Genomic DNA, 17,397 nt, shown 5'->3' on the forward strand with positions numbered 1-17,397 from the left:
AAAACTTATTAAACGTAATTGATATGATCTTGAAGGAGAGGAAACTGTTCCTACATTTAGCTAGATTGAACATGTAGTGCTTAAAGGTGATGACTGAAAGGCAGATGGGAGATTTACTGTATAACTGCCATATAGTTTGGATTATAAGGGATTCTGAATTAAATATATGAACAGCTTTAATTAAGAGATGAGTTTATGATGCCAGACATGTAAAAGTGATCAAAACACCATTGTGAAATATCAGAATTTACTGAGCATTACCACATGGTCTTTTCATTAGACATTTAATTGAAAAATACATTAATGGTCCTCTGTTTAGCAGTGGATGCATATTGGCACTGGTAGCATAAAATATCCATAAAGGTGCCATAAATACAGTGACTTTTGACACCAGAATTTAGTGAAACCAATATAACAAATTCTAAAATGTTGATCATTGAGGGAAAGCATGTAAAGAAAATACGTAGTTGTGATCGTACTCTCTTCTGTGAATAGCTAGTTTTGCCAAAAGGGATGGCCCTGTAGGATAACCACAAATAGTCTTTGGGAAAAGGTTTTGTTTATAAATAAATAAAATTTATAATCTCCCATTCCTGCTTCTAAGGGATTTCTGTGGTGTCTAATAAAATCCATGTATTACCGGCAGTCTGCATGGAAGGGCACTGAAGATCAACCAGGGAACAATGGTGTCCACCCGGCAAAAAGCCATGGTCTCACTGAGCTCTGCACCCACCACGACTGACACAGCTTCCCAGGCAGAGCTCCGGTGGGACCACGCTGGCACCCAGGCGTCAGGCTGCAGGGTGTGCCCTGCTCTTATGCCAGTGTCGGACAGGAGCCGTGAGCCCCCCTGTGGGAGGTGCGCCCAGGGAGGGGAGCTCCTTCACTTAGTGGCAGAGCTCTGGGAGGAGGTGAGTAGGCTGAGGAGTATCAGGGAGAACAAGAGAGAGAGAGGTTACTGGAATCGCGCCCTACCTTCCCTCAGACAGGCCCAGCAGCCAGACAGGACCCATGACACAGAAGATTCCCTATCCTCTCTCCACCTGGCAGAACACAGTGACTTAAGGGATAGGGGGCAATGGCGACAAGTTCCTGCCTGGTGCAGCAGGTGCATCTCCTCTGTGACTGCCCCACCTTCCCAGGTGCCCTTGCATAATAGGTATAAAGCTCTGGAAGTGGAACCAAACAATGATGGGGACAATGGCACATCCAGCTCGGAGGTGTCACCAAGGTTAAGTTGGCCTATGCCCTGTGTCAAAACCACTTCCACAAAGAAAAAAAGATGGGTCATTGTCATAGGAGACTCTCTCCTGAGGGGAAGAGAAGGCCTGATATGCAGGCCAGACTCACCTCTTAGGGAAGTCTGCTACCTCCCTGCAGCCCGGGTTAAAGATGTGAAGAGAAAGCTTCCTACCCTGGTACAGCTCTCAGATTACTGTCCATTATTGGTTTTCCAGGTAGGCAGTGAGGAACTTGCACCTAGAAGTCCAAGAGCAATTAAGATAGGCTTCAGGGCCTTGGGACAACTGGTTAAGGGATCAGGAGCACAAGTACTGTTCTCCTGTATCCTTCCTGTTGCAGGGAATGATTAGGGAAGACACAGGAAGAGCCAACAGATCAATACCTGGCTCCGAGCCTGGTGTCTCTGGCAAGATTTGGGGTTTTTTGATCACGGGACGGTTTACGCAACACCAGGCCTGCTGGTGACAGGTGGGGTACACCTGTCTTAAAGCGGGGAAAAGATCCTACCACAGGAGTTAGCAAGGCTGATTGAAAGAACTTTAAACTAGATTTGAAGGGGGAAAGGGGTAAAACCAGGCTTGCCAGAGATAAGCCTGGGGGCAGCACACCAGTATTTGAGGGACAGCATGCTAGCAGGGTCCTTCAGTCTGCCATCTCAGTGGAGGCAAAGACACAAGGGCTATGGATGTGTTAGAAACCATGGAAGCACCTGAGGATGTTCACGTAGGAACTAGAGCTAATCCCCCCAAAACGGTGGTGGGATCAATAGCACAAACTGAAGTGCATCTACACCAATGCATACAGCATGGGCAAGAAACAGGACGAGCTGGAAGTCATTGTGCAGCAGGAAAACTGTGATATAGTTGCCGTCACAGAAACATGGTGGGATGACTTGCACAACTGGAGTGCTGCAATGCATGGCTATAAACTCTTCAGAAGGGATAAGCAAGGAAGGAGATGCGGTGAGGTAGCCTTGTACATTAGGGACTGTTTTGATTGTCTAGAGCTTAACGATGGTGACGATAGAGTTCAGTGTTTATGGGTAAGAATCAGGGGGAAGGCCAACAAAGCAGATATCCTAGTGGGAGTCTGTTATAGACCACCCAACCAGGATGAAGAGGTGGATGAAGTATTCTATAAGCAGCTGGGAGAAGTCTCACAAAGTTCTCATGGGGGACTTCAACTTACCTGATGTCTGCTGGCAATACAATACAGCAGAGAGGAATCTACAAGACGGGCCAGAAGGAGGATCTGGGGAACTACAGGCCTGTCAGTCTGACCTTGGTGCAGAGGAAGGTTATGGAGCAGATCATCCTGAGTACCATCATGCGGCATATATGGGACAACCAGGGGATCAGGCTCAGGGAGCATGGGTTTATGAAAGGCAGGTCCTGATTCACTAACCTGGTCTCCTTCTATGACAAGGTGACCCGCTTAGTGGATGAGGGAAAGGCTGTGGATGTTGCCTACTTGGACTTTAGTAAGGCCTTTGACACTGTCTCCCACAGCATTCTCCTGGAGAAGCTGGCTGCTCATGGCTTGGATGGGTGTGCTCTTCGCTGGGTAAAAAACTGGCTGGATGGCTGGGCCCAAAGAGTTGTGGTGAATGGAGTTAAATCCAGTTGGCAGCTGGTCACAAGTGGTGTTCCCCAGGGCTCAGTACTGGGGCCAGCTCCGTTTAATATCTTCATCAACAATCTGAATCAGGGGGTGGAGTGCACCCTCAGTAAGTTTGCAGATGACACTAAGTTGGGTGGGAGTGTTGATCTGCTGGAGGGTAGGAAGGATCTACAGAGGGACCTGGACAGGCTGGATCGATGGGCTGGGGCCAACTGTATGAGGTTCAACAAGGCTGAGTGCCAGGTCCTGCACCTGGATCACAACAACCCCATGCAACGCTACAGGCTTGGGGAAGACTGGCTGGAGAGCTGCCTGGTGGAAAAGGACCTGGGGGTGCTGGTCAACAGCCGGCTGAATATGAGCAAGCAGTGTGCCCAGGTGGCCAAGAAGACCAATAGCATCGTGGCTTTTATCAGGAATAGTGTGGCCAGCAGGACCAGGGACGTGATAGTGCCCCTGTACTCAGCACTGGTGAGGCCGCACCTCGAGTACTGTGTTCAGTTTTGGGCCCCTCACTCCAAGAAGGACATTGAGGTGCTGGAGCGTGTCGAGAGTAGGGCAACGAAGCTGGTGAAGGGTCTAGAGAACAGGTCCTACGAGAAGCGGCTGAGGGATCTGGGGTTGTTTAGTTTGGAGAAGAGGAGGCTGAGGGGAGACGTTATTGCTCTCTACAGCTACCTGAAAGGAGATTGTAGTGAGGTGGGGGTCGGTCTCTTCTCACAAGTAACAACGGATAGGACAAGAAGAAATGGGCTCAAGTTGTGCCAGGGGAAGTTTAGATTGGATATTAGGAAGAATTTCTTCACTGAAAGGGTTGTCAAGCACTGGACCAGGCTGCCCCTGGAAGTGCTTGCATCCTCATTCCTGGAGGTATTTAAAAGAGGTGTAGATGTGGTGCTTGAGACCATGGTTTAGTGGTGGATTTGGCAGTGCTAGGTTAATGGTTGGACCTGATGATCTTAAGGGTCTTTTCCAACCTAAATGACTCTATAATCAAAACTTACTTTTTTGGTTTTCTTCATCTATGCTTTAATATTTCTTCTACCTCTAAATCCTTTTCCAGCTCTCAGTTTGGATATTTTTCAGACCCTACAGCAATCAAAACAGAACAAGGCAGAGATTCAAACTTAGGTAAATTTTTTTAATCTGTCATTAAAAGTTCAGGAATCAGATTGTCTTTGCTAATTTATCAGGACAACCGCTCACTTGTCAGTATTGCCAAAATTCAGACTAAGAGGGAGGAACTGAGCTTTTAAGTAAAGGAGAGATTTTAAATGTAGTGTAAGTGTCTTTTGCAGCATTTTACAGGCCATGTTGTGTGTGTCATTTGAAGTTTCATTTACTGTCTTTAATAAGCAGATTATTTAGTAAGGTAGTAGATTTATTTAGTAAATAAGCTTACTGTCTAAATCTGTATAGTAAGGAAGCTTTCTGTCTTTATGGAATCAAGAGTAACAATAGCACATTCTGTGCTTTGGGATGCGGGGTCCACATTTGTGACATAGGAAAAACTAAGGTTCTAGAAATACGTTTTTGATTTTTCAGGGAAAAGGAAAGTGTTTTCTTTTTCTTTTTTGAAAGTAAATAAAATGTATCAGCTACACCAGAATCCACCTAACATTTTCAAACATTAACACTTGATGATTAAATAACATACTTATATTATTTGTAATACAAAAATAATTAGGTGATGAAATTATCTAATATTTTCTTGTTGTCTGCCTTGGTCTCAACTTCAGCTGATGTCAAAAAGTATCAAAATGCTAGCAGCATCAACTGGCACTCGCTGAATATCTCTTCCTATAGTGACGTCTTTCTGATTAATTATTATGATATATATTAAGTTTGTTAGTATGAAGTTTAAAATGGTCAATTTTCACTTCTGGATTGTACCCACTCCATTTTAGAGATCATTCTCCAGATGTCCTTCACAAGCATATCCATTTGTTGTCATTTGAATTGTACAAAATTTCTCATCTGTATGGAAAGAACAAGGACAGTTGCATGATAGGTATGTTCTGGTAAAGGACGAAAGAATTTGCAGACTTCAAGAATACCTGGGGAAAGTTGAAATTTTAATAGGAATTTTAAGTAAAAGGTTACACCTACATGAGTGTTTTACCTTAGAACAGATGTGCACTTTTGGATGAAGCCACGCTGAAGATGCGTTTCCGGAGCACACCTGATGAGCTCCAACTGGTAGTCTAAAATAGAACAGCCCCCACAATATGTAGTGAGCGTATGAGGGCCTCAGCATATCAGTTTTGCTCCTGTTTCACGGTATTGTTGGGTAATGTTGAAGTAGCCAATGAAGTTTCCCTTTTTCACTCTAGCCAGATACTCATATTTTTTCTCTGAAGTCTGTTGGAACGTTTCAGTTCTGAAGCATCAGCTTTGAAGAAGATACAGATTAAAATTCAGAATATATGTTAGAAAGTTTAAGCAGCAGCTTGTGACTGCTAGCCTAATAATACTGCTGTCTTGTAGCGATGTTGGAATAGCATAATTTCATTGAGCAAAGGCCTCTAAACTTTCTTAATAATATTAATTGTGAAAACACTCAGAGTTGTAAATATTTGTAAGTTTTTATAAAATTAGCATGGTGTTGTATCTTAAACTTCACTTTGGTCTGTGTAGTGTCACCTCACTATATTGTACTTTATGGTTGCTGTGTTATCAAAATTGAAACAGGACTGAGATTTACACTGGTTCTTATGACTATTGGAAAAAGATTGTTAGAAAACTATGAATTCATTAATCATCAAGAAACAAAAGTAAATGTCACTAAATATAGATTCTAGTACAGGAAGTACTAGATTGGGGGAGGGAAGAAGAGGTGTGAAAAATGTCATTGAAAATAAATGGAGAGTTATGTTGGGATGTTAAAAGTTTATTTCCTTAGTATTAAGGAAAAATAATTCCAGACACAAACTCATAAAATAAAGAAATTGGGAAAGCCACAATAGTGAAAGATATTTCAGGTTTGTACTAGAAAACAAACTGAACATGAGTTTACATTGTGATGTGCCTGTGATTGTGTGGTTGTTGCTACAAAGCTGTTAACTGTAAAAGCACAGTTGTATTATTTTGCTGGGTTCCAAGTATTGTATCACCAAAAAAGATATTGAACAGTTGGATACAAAAGGACAAAAAAAACCCCAAACTAGGAGACAACTAGGTCAAATAATTTATTAGGAGATACTTGAAAATATGTATAATTTAGGTAGGGAGTGGGATGGAAGGGTGGAATCTTAGGTATTTAAAGATGCTAAGTGACAGGAATGAAGGATATCTTTACTGTGAAACAGCCATTTACAACTCAAGAATAACAGAACAGACTTTAGAAACACTTTAGTTTGAATATAATGAAATCTAACAGCAGTAAAAGTGTTGTACCTGACCAAGTAATTTTGCCCCAAAGTTAAAAGCATTTATTATATCTCACTTAGTTCACTAAGTCATTTTTTATTGGCCTGCATTTTCTTCAATGCAATAGAGTTGTCAACATGCAAGACAACGGGCTAAATGTATAACTGTTTACCTGTTCCACATTAGTTTACATATAAGAAATTGCCTATATTTAAAACAGACTACTATCGGGAAATGAATGTGTATGTAACAGAAGATTTTTCTGTAGTTCTCTGACTCTTCTCTTGGGGAATGTGAGATGGAGAGTGAGTTGTGTTGGGCTGTATCAGGTATGTCTGTGTAGATGGTGCAGACACTTGCACAGTCTCTGCCTATGCTCTGAGCTGGCTGCTTTAGAAAAAAATGCTAGTTCAGAGGCTATGTAACTGCATTAATATGATTCTGTGCTTGATTAATAAACACTGCATCTCAGCCAAAACTTGCAACCGTAGCGGGAGAAATTCACTGAAGACCACAGAACTGTGAGAATAAGGCTTAGGTCATACTGGACTTCTTGCAGCATCAGGGCTGATTCTGAGAGGACGCTAATGAATGGGAGGCAGCACGACACATCTATTTTACATTCACTGGCAGATCTTTATTAGTATTGGTATCACATTTACTTCAAATTGTTCATGTTACATATTATTCCTACATAATTTTTTTCTGTATTCAGAGATTAGAGTAATTAAGGAAGATAGAGGGGTGATAATTTAAGTGTTTACATTGTTTCAAGAGGACAGAGAAAAAAAGTAATTCCCCCCATGCATGTTTGATTATAACCAGCCTTCCAATTTGTGAATAAGATTGTTGACCATGCCAGACTGCTGTCAAGACCTAAATAAGATGTTTTTCTTTAATGTGACATTTGCTGTAGCGATGCCAGAAATTACATCAAACACTTTAATTTGAGTGCTGAATTACTTCAGCATTTTGAAGTACTTAATCAAATATTTGAAAAAGATACACTTTTCAAAGTTCTATAGTGTAAACCTGTGAATATACTTCAAGGAAATTTGCTTTAGACAAATACCATCTGCTCAGTTGTTTAACTATATGTTGGTTTTAAATAGTAGTAGTATTTAAGAATTAGTGCTTTAGTTTTACTTGTTAGAATATTTTTGTAAACTGTCTGATAATCTGTTGATGATGAAATTTGTCACACGCGAGAAAAGCTAAAAAATACTATCTGAGCAGAGAAACCTAACAACTAATATAAAAACCAACATTCAAGTGTAAGAATTCTACTGAGACATGACGTATTTTCTGCTTTGTTTTTAATTGTGGTATGCGAATCAAATGATTGAAGTGTTTAGAAAACTCAAAATCTAGCAAGGGTGCCAGTTTAAGATTATGTTTTATTTCTGTTTTATTATTAAGTTTCGGTAATGTCAGTGGCACTTAAAGATTTAAGTCCTGTCTTACACAGAAGGATGGTTTCTTGAAGTCTGAGACTTTAACAGAATTGTGCACCCTTGAGAACATCATGAAAAAAATGAAATCCAAATTTTGGTGGTTTGGGAATTAGGCAGCATAAATACGTTAAGTATGAAGATTTCTCAGTATACACAGTATAGCTGCATTGTATTAAAGTATGCATCTAAAATGTGTCACTTTTGCAAACCTTGGTTTTCTTCCACCATTTACATTGTTTTTCTTATTTAATCTCATAAAATAATACCCAGCATCTCTCTTCAGTCTCTTCCCTGCTGAAGTGAATGCTTTTTCCTCTCGTCTCTGCAAAAGAAAAGAGGACAAAAATTTCACTGTAGGCCACCGTTGATGTTAGTAGTAATCTTAAGCATATGCTCAAAATCAACTGACATTAGAAAATTAACCACATTTTAGACTGGGACTGTGTGCCTAGAAGCTACCAAAGTTCAGAAAAGATTCACTAGAAACTTCCATTGTTGCACATTAAAGTTGACACTGTTTTACAAATCAGTGGGCTCTGCTCTTTCAAACAAATGTTTTGAAGCTTTAGGAATTGCTTCTAAGATTTTACTATTTCAGTTGGCTAAATGAACTAGTAAGTTTGTTCTAGAACTCTTGCTTTTTTCACTGTAGCAAACTGAATATCCAGTAATCAGTCCAACCCTGGAAGCTCATTCTGTAAGCAAATCTATTCAGTTATTCATGGTTAGTAAATATTTCCTGACTCTTACCTAACTTGTAAGCAAACAGTGGTTCTTCAGGAACTTAGGCAGGCCAGAGCTATAACAACAGCACCTGCATAGTAGTTAAAGGTGCAAAGAAAACCACAAGTAGAATTAGTCCTAAACAAAGATATACTGGAAAGTATGTTATCAATTCTTGCAAGCGTAACATTATTTCATGTTGTATTTTCTGGTATATTCATTTTTATACTACTTCACAGTAAATTAATATTTTTATTTTCATAGACATAGTATTTAATGCTGGAAGAAAATTTTTTTCTGGACTCTGGACGAAGTGTGTTATCTGTCTTAGATCTTAATTACAGAAAGTGGCTTTATGTTCTCCATCTGTCACTTCTGATAGGAATTCCATTTTAATTAATGAAATACTGAGGCATATCAGAATTTCTTTCATAATTCGTATGGGTTTTGCTTGTTTTGGAACAAAAATAGTTTTCAAGATTTGAATCTCATTAAGGTTTTTAAAATCAGTACTGCATATCTCTATAACTGCAGAAGAATGGAATATAAACTGAATATTGATGAATAGCTGAAAGTGGAATGTACTGCATAAATACAGGAATGTGTTTTAGGCCTCTTATTTTAATGCACAAAAACATTCAGTCATAATTTCTTTCATTTCAAACAAGGAGTTGCCTAGGGTTTTTCAGTTTTTTGTTTTCCCCTTTGGTATTTAGTCTAGCTGTACCATGCATTTCTTGAAACTTCTGTCCAGTAGGTCTTTTATCATATGAAATGTGTCATCTGAGTTGCTAGAGAATGCATTTGAGATACTCATGAAAGCTAATGTGTCCACCACATTTAAAACATATACAAACCCTGCTAAATAAACTGGGGGGCCTTTTAATACAGATTTCTTTGTACACTCTCCTTGTTATCTTACCTTGGTTCTGCATGAACTCATGATTATATATGCAAAGTGCATTACAAGACTTAATGGGATTACTTTTGTGAAGTTCAGCATATCAGGAATGTTTTGTAATGTAAGATACTTAAGTCTATTTGTATAAAAATCTTCATGCTAGCTGTACCTCATTAAAGAAGAAACATAAACAAAAATTCTTTCATTGATCCTTGTCAGCACTGTAGGCTCTTTCTTTTTTATGGTGACATTAAACCTTCAGAAACAGCATGTATTTTTCTCTGTTACAATATGTATTGTTTCTGCCCGTCTGAAGATCAGTGTGTTTCTGGTAATACTTTCAGCAAACCAAAGTGTTTCTTTTTCCAACAAATATTTTATGCACAGCTTCATTATCTCTTTCATAAAAAGGAAACAAATTCCCTAGATTTTATACAGATTCTACCTCCTTTATTACAAGGACAGTCATTATTACAAGGTTTGTCAAGACTGATAGAAATAACATAATGATAAAATAACAAAGTTTGTACTGTGGAAAATTGTATGCATACTGTCAGAAATACACGTGTCTCAAATGGTACCTTATCTGGGCCATAACTGATGTACATGCTAAGGCAAAGTTACCCCACCTGCCATGCTAGAAATGAAGCGCAGTCATTAATGCCAATATGAATGTCAGCATAAGTAGTGATCGTACTTTTCTGATCTACTACAATAGCAGGCCTAGACTTGGTTTTCATAAAGTGGAAGATAAAATTCAGTTGCAGTTTCTGAAGTAGAGCATGTCTGATGCAACTTCTCTTGAGTGTTTATTATGCTATTAAATTTACCAGGTGCTTTAGGAATTAAGCTTAAAACTACTTTATCAAGCTTTCTCTTCTGCTCCACTTCTTATTTAAGGATTGATCAAAAACCATCCAGACTGCCATTCATTTCAGTTCAACTCCCTTGGATCAAGTTCTCATGTCTGTTATACTTCTGCAATTTTTTAGTTAAAAACTGATATCATTTGAACTGTTCCTAATTTAAGGGTGAGCAAAATAAACCCTTCCGTATTTGTTTTTAGATCAATCCCTTTCTGGTTTAAAGCCTTCTGAATCTCCTCCTTAGTTTCAGGCTATCATTGGAAACCATGTCCCAAAACCAAAGTTTTAGGTTAGATTACACTATCAGGTAGGCATCTGTTACTCCTTAAAGGAGTATTTCAGGATAGAAGAATCTATCTGAATGAAAATAAATTACTTAAATGCTAAAGTTTTCATCACAGTAAGATGAAGGATCTCTTGGCAGTAACTCAAGCTAGCTGAGGTAAGTAGCAACATACTTAAAAATTCTGTTAAAAGTAGGATGAAGTGTATTTTCAATAAAGAAGGTTGTCTTCCCCCCCCCCCCCCCATTTTCCTTACTGACAGAATGTACACAGCAACTTGTTCAAACTAGGGGAAAAAAATCTTTCTTTGCCTGATGCTGTTTAGACTTTGTGATGAGATGCCTTTAGGGCACAAGTGTGTAAGATCCCTATAACTTGAACTAGCACCTTCTGCATCCTGCAATACCTAAATAAGGCATTTAATTGTTATTTCACTGCTGTGCATCTGTGTCAAGTTTCATTCATTTTGCATAAATCTCTTAGATTAAGGAGTTTGGAGCTTAAACATTTTAAGTAATACCGATGTAATGATCCTTACACTTTTGCTGGATCAGCAAGCAGGACTTCAGTTTTTCAAACTTGATGTGAAGGTGAAGTCCATCATACAGTGCTGTGGTTCCTCTTTTTTCCAACTCTACTGCAAAAGATTTGGAGGGGCTCTGGGATGCTGACTGGGAGATATGAAGTAGTAGCCAGCAATCTATTTTTACATTTTAAAAGGTTTTTTACGTTTTAAAAGGGTTCTTCCCAGCAACAAATCTCCCTTCCAGATGTTTTCTTTTGCTTGAATTTATTCATGTAGACACAAAATAATTTTATCAAAGAATTGCTACTTATCAAAACGGAGTATTTTATTTATATTAAAAAATAGACACTGTTTGTGGTTTTGAAATGATTGTTTGGACTTTTCCAAAGTTTTAGAATGTATTAGAAAGCCATTGACTTAGGGGCTCTTGAAAATCCTTCCTGTTGTATTACGTTTTTTTTAATGTGGAGTAATAGGTTGTAAGACCTCATGGAGAAATACAAGCATGTCTTTAAGTAATTTTAATGAAAGGTGCAGAAATATGATGCATACAAGTGTTTTGGTTGACTCACTCTGAAGTTATTTCAGGTGGATCTGATTATCTTTTGTCTGACTTACGAGAAGGCTTTCCTAGGAGGCAGAGAGAATGAAGTTGATGATTAAAAAAACTCTTGACAAAGACCCAAGAACACAATAATCTCAAGAGAAGGCTTAAACTGAAATCTAAATTGTTTGTGTTAACAGTAAGTGACGACCATATGAGTGTGATAAAAATACACAAACACACAACTGCAGGGGAATTTAACCTATTTGTATGAGAGTTATATTTGAGCTGCACTAGATTAAACTAAAATCTTAGTCAAAAGACCTGTATGACTAAGGATCACATCTTCTTTAACTTCAGCATATCTATATCAAAATTTTGATCACAGCTTTAAATGTTTATGGGCAACTTGAGACTGGCATTTCGTAAGTTTTCAAGAACAGTCTTCTCAGTTCTTTTGCTTGTCATAGATGGGCAATTATCATCAGGTAAATGGGATTCATTTCAAAGCACCCATTTAGGTAAACGTCACCTGAAAGGTTGTTTTCTATAAGAAAGCAGGTGTTTTTGTAGTTCAGGTTATTTAACTAGAGGCTAAATGTTAGTAAAATAAGGCATTATGTTGTTCCACACGGTCAGCAAGTTTGACTGGATACATGCATTTATGCAAAAACTAGTGGTTTGTCTTCACAAGGGGTTGGTCTTGAATTAAGAATGGGGTTTTTTATTAGGAGAAGAGACTGAGGGAACAGGGGGAAAGATGAATCTGAGCCGTTATGGTTTGTAGGTTTGTACTATGCTCTGTTGTTCTCTTAAGTTCGTCTGATATTATGCTGGATGAGATTTTATGGCAGATTTTATTTCATTCATTCAGCTGTTTAATCATCCGTAAATGTCTATGTATATGTATTTGTCTTTTTTGTTCATTCTAGAAGATGTCTTTTTCTTTATTTATCTTGCTGATACCTCTAATCCTGTATTCTTCATTATATCCAACATCTCAACTGGAAAACAGGAAAAAAACAGCTCTGAATGGTATTGTGTATGTTTGATTGTTTTCCCTGATGTTCTTTAAATACATACATGCAACATATATATTAAGATAAAAAGGAAATAAGAGATTTTATTTATAGAAATATATAAACAAATATTTTATATGTAGATATATAATTACAAATTTATTTCCTCTTATTATGAAATGCGATGTTTATAAACTTCATAGAAAACTTCAGTCGAGGGAGAAATTTAGTCTGGAATCAGAAATTTTCTCTGTATAGCTGTCAGCAGTCATCTAAAAAAACGCTATACGGGGTTTGATTTAGATTTACAGTTCATCAGGCTGTATATCCTGAAATTTGTTGAAACAATTTCCTCCATAAAAATTTTCTGTTCATCATTTGCAGTTGACATCTGGAGGTTTTATTCTTCTGTTCTTTATCAGGAATAACAATCCTGTAAATACGTGTAAATAAATTTCAAGTATACTAAATCAATATATGAAATGTCTTAATGCTTGCTATTCAAGAGGAAGAAAATCTGAAAGGCTGGTGTTGATCAGTTCTCAAATTGAGTTTTTGTCCTGTTAAATTATTAATTTGTCATGGCAGTGGATATTCTGCAGAGAAGAAACTGTTAAAAAAAGACAAAGTAGAGTAGCGGTTGACTAGTCCAGATATTACTTTGTTACTACAGAGTTGTTTTCCTGATTGACAAGGTGGACTTTCTTTACAAACTATGTTATGGGTTTTTCCCTATTGCAAGATCAGGGATTTGATTTGTGGCTACTTCAGCCTACAAAACAGGAAAACTGTATTTGTCCATAGGCAATATTTGTCTACTCTGTAACAAATAGTGATAGAATATTAATACACGTTACAGTTCAGCTGCTCCAAGAAAGATCTTCAGAAATGAAAGTAAACTTGTTTAAGGAATTCCAACAGTTTTAATTTCTCATCTTAACGTCAGAGTTTTTGTTTCTGTTACCCTGCTTTTCCTGGCTTCACAGTAAAATAAAATTGAAACAAAAATTTTTTGACTCATTGTCTGCACAGTACAGTGTTGTGTTTTTCATTTCAGCAAGTAGCAAATCATTCTACTTTCTGAGAAAGCAATACAACTGAAACTTTTTATGGAAGTGTTTTGCTTGGTATTTCAGAAGTCACAAATTATCTCCAAAATTATACTAAAACATAAAAACAAGTTTAGTTTGTTTAACCAAATATTTTTCCTTCTTCAGAGGAGGAACCTGCTCCAAACAGTGTTGTTGAAGAATACCTTCAGGAGAAGAGAAAATACGAAGACAAGCGGAAGCAGCAGCCAAAGAAAGGGGTTTCTCGCGAAGATCAGGTAATAGTTTGACAACCTGGGGAAAAAAATTCCAGAAAAAGTTCTGAAAATGTTTCTGTCTTAATTTGTGTAAAAATAGTTTTAAAATCCATTGCATTTCATTTTCCATTAAAAGAATCTTATTATTTGTGAAAATAAATATGTACTCTTCAGTCCCCTATTTTGATTACCCAGGTAGACAGGTAAGTGAAGTTTCAACGTGTATTTGAAAGTGCTATCGGTTTAGTCACTACAATCTTCCAAAGGAAATGCTACCCACGCAGAGGTATCCTTGATTACGTTTACAAGAGTTTGCATTTCTATACAGTGCTTTCCTTGGCTCTGCAGCTTGCTATAAGATAACATTGGGACAGAAGTTTGCATACTTGGCATCTGTCCAAGCTGGGTTTTTTAATGTTTTAAATTATGTTTTAAAGAGATTAAATTCATCCATACCTTTTGGTGTTGTGAAAGGAACAGAAGCAGTTTTTAACTGAACTGTAAAAAAAAAACCCTTTTTAAATATAATGAAAATTATTTTTCAATATGAGTTAGGGCAAGTGTAGACTTTAGTACGCAAATATGAGCAAAGTAAAGTTTGACATAAATACTTGTTTTTCAAAAATAGGAAAGTTTGAAACTGTTAAATGTATGAAACTGCCTGCGAAGTTGAAAATACTATTAACTTAAAATCTGTGCAGTACATCAAACGCATTGGTTTATAAGTGCATGTCAGTTCAGTTACGAAAGTGATCATATTCATCTGCTGAAGCTAGAAGAGATTGGAAACTTGAGGCTTAATCACTTCAAAGCAGTGGTTGGCAAACCTTTATAGATGCAGCAACCTGATTTAGCTCTAAACTAAGTTTATGGAAACTTTGTACATTCAAAAGGCCATTAACTTTGAATCAGAGAGTTCTAAAGTTCTGTTGGGAATGTGGATCAAGGGACTTAAAACCACTTCTAATGAATTTATATCAGCCCTGTCGTGGACATCATAGGAAAACAAGGTGAGATGACAGGGATGTGTAGTAGATCTTAATTTTTATTTACATAACCCTGCTGGGAACTATTCAACAATAATTAATCAAGTTCGTTGTAATCCATTTCACTTACGGAGAGCCTCTTCTAGCCTTGCATCCCTCCTACCTGGTCGTACAGCACAATACCATTTTCCATCCTCTGTACAAGAGTTAAAAAAAAGGGGGAAAGGTATGTGTCTCCTTACAATACCAGATACTGGCAGTCCTAACCTTATAATTCTACAAGGGTCAATTCATAAAGTTATTTGATCCACAGTATGGCATCTAATCACTCACTGCAAAAATGCCTACTAAGATATTTCAACATTATTTCTGTCACCAGGTCTGTTTAGGAATGCTGGCACCAAAGAAAATTAGACAAGACACAAGGAACATGGCTTTGGTTGGTCACAATTTTATGTAGAAAGGCTTAGTTTGTTTTCTTCAGATGGCCTAGGCAGAGATTTGCTGTCTCAGATGTTGCAAGTATGGGGTTTGTTTGCAATAGTATGGAAAGCTATATAATTTGAATGATTTGCAGGCCCAAATATCTTTGAAATTTTCCTCTCTCCCATCTTAAACAGAAGATTAAACAGAAAATAAAGAAAATAAATGCAAAAAACCCTCCAAAACATGCCTTTGGCAGTGCTAAAATATTTTTAAAGAATTCAAAAGCCAGGAAACTCCTGAAGTTAAGATTGCTCCCAGAAGGAAATTTGATTCCAGTGAACACTTCTGGTATTTCCTATTTCTGTTTTCTATTCTTGTTTAGTTTTTATTCTTTTAAATTTGGAAAACTTGACAAAACAAAACTAAACAGCCATACAGACGTGTTTTACAACATAGGTGGCCAACCTATCACCTACAGATCAAATGTAGCCTGCCACGTAAATTCAGTCAAGCACTTATTCCCTGATGCTTTCTTTTCCAGGAGTGTCTCAAATATCAGCAAGAAATAAGCTGTGGGCCGTGCAAATTATTCTTATGGTCTGCCCTTTTTTTGAAGCACCCCCTCTCCCATCACAAGGCTCAGGCATACAATTATTGTATAATCAAAATCTCATTCCAGGTGATCAGAAACAAGATCTGCTGTGTGATCTTCAGGTGTCACCTGAGACTTGGTGACTTTGTTGTAGCTGAAAGACAAGGCAATGTCACCTGGAGAATAGAATACCAAATATAAATCAGTATGAGCTTAATGTATGCAGCATAAGAACCTGTATCTGTAGGATTAGTTAAGGTGGCTCATTGTATCTGAGTCAAAAGTTTTGAATTTTTTTCAATGTTAGTACATAATTTAGAAGATCAGCAATGTAAAGTATAGAAATAACAATCAAACTGGGTCTTCAAAGCTTGAATGATCTGTAATTTATATAATGGATTGCTTTATGAGAAGAAAATAGCAGGTTCAAACAGTCACCAGTCAGTGTTGTTTAATCAGCTATTTTATTCTGTAAGTAGCCACAAGTTTTTGTTCCTTTAATATGCATTTTGATTTCACTAGATGGCCAGACAAGTGGCCTCTCACACCTGTGGGGTGCCCTCCCTGCTTGCTTTTGCTGCCTCAACATTGCTCGGTTGCTCTCACTTGTTCCTTTGATGGGCACGCTCAATGCATTCTCGCTCTCTTGCCCCTACCCCCAACTCTTGCTGCCTCTCGCTCTCACTTGCCTCTACAGTTTCTTTCAAATTCATATGAAAGATCTCTCCTCCATCTCATTGTATGATTTCTCAAACTAACAATAATTTAAAGATGTTGTATATACCTGTTGTTGTGTATAAATATATATAACTTCTCTAAAACCGTGTACTTAATTTCAGACACTGGCACTGTTGGACCGATTTAAATCAAAGTTAACCCAGGCAATTGAAGAAACTCCTGAAAATGAGGTTTCTGAACCTGAAGTAGATAATGACGAAGGATGGTGAGTTTTTTTGGATTTGGATTTCTGTGTTTACTGCTGGAAATCCTACTGCACTAACATAGTCTCACTGTTAAGCAAGAATTTAAGGAGTAGCAGAAACACCAAATGTGAAGACGGCTGCTGCAGCAGGAGTCAGCTAATATGTACTGGTTTAGCACTCTGGAAAACAAGCTGGGAGTGTAGAAGATATTTTGCTTTGTGCAGTTTTAAGTCCTACTAAAACTCTGTGTTGGGGGTGTTAAGTATTTTAAAGACTGATAGGCTCATCTGAAGTGCAGGGTGACCCCAAGGAAGCAGAGTACCACTGGAACTGATAAAGCACTGCAGAAGTTATGACCTCAACACTTCCCAATCAAGGAAGCAACTTGTACTGTGTTGTCTCATGTTCATCTTCCATCCAAAGAACCCACCTTAGGTAGGGAAGGGGGTAAAAATCAATATGATTTGAAGTGTGACCCTGAAGTCCTAGACGGCAAGCTGTTAGATTATAATAAAAATATCTGCATAAAATGACTAGGAAAAAAGCAAAAAAAATAGCAAAAATGTTTTGTAAGGACAGGTCATCTTTTTTTATAAGGCGAGCAATATAGCTGGTC

At 37.8% G+C, this 17,397-nt stretch overlaps 1 protein-coding gene across 1 annotated transcript in view; it reads left to right on the forward strand.

The window, feature by feature from the left end:
* Positions 1-17,397, forward strand: part of CWC27 (CWC27 spliceosome associated cyclophilin) — a 123,217-nt gene that overhangs the window by 87,610 nt on the left and 18,210 nt on the right. Inside the window, exons 12-13 of the mRNA XM_082337513.1 lie at positions 13,766-13,875; positions 16,698-16,801. Coding sequence (XP_082193639.1) covers positions 13,766-13,875; positions 16,698-16,801 — 214 coding nt within the window. The remainder of the gene's footprint in view (positions 1-13,765; positions 13,876-16,697; positions 16,802-17,397) is intronic.

This window comes from Platalea leucorodia, assembly GCF_965183815.1.
Source record: "Platalea leucorodia genome assembly, chromosome: Z".
NCBI classification, from domain to species: domain Eukaryota; kingdom Metazoa; phylum Chordata; class Aves; order Pelecaniformes; family Threskiornithidae; genus Platalea; species Platalea leucorodia.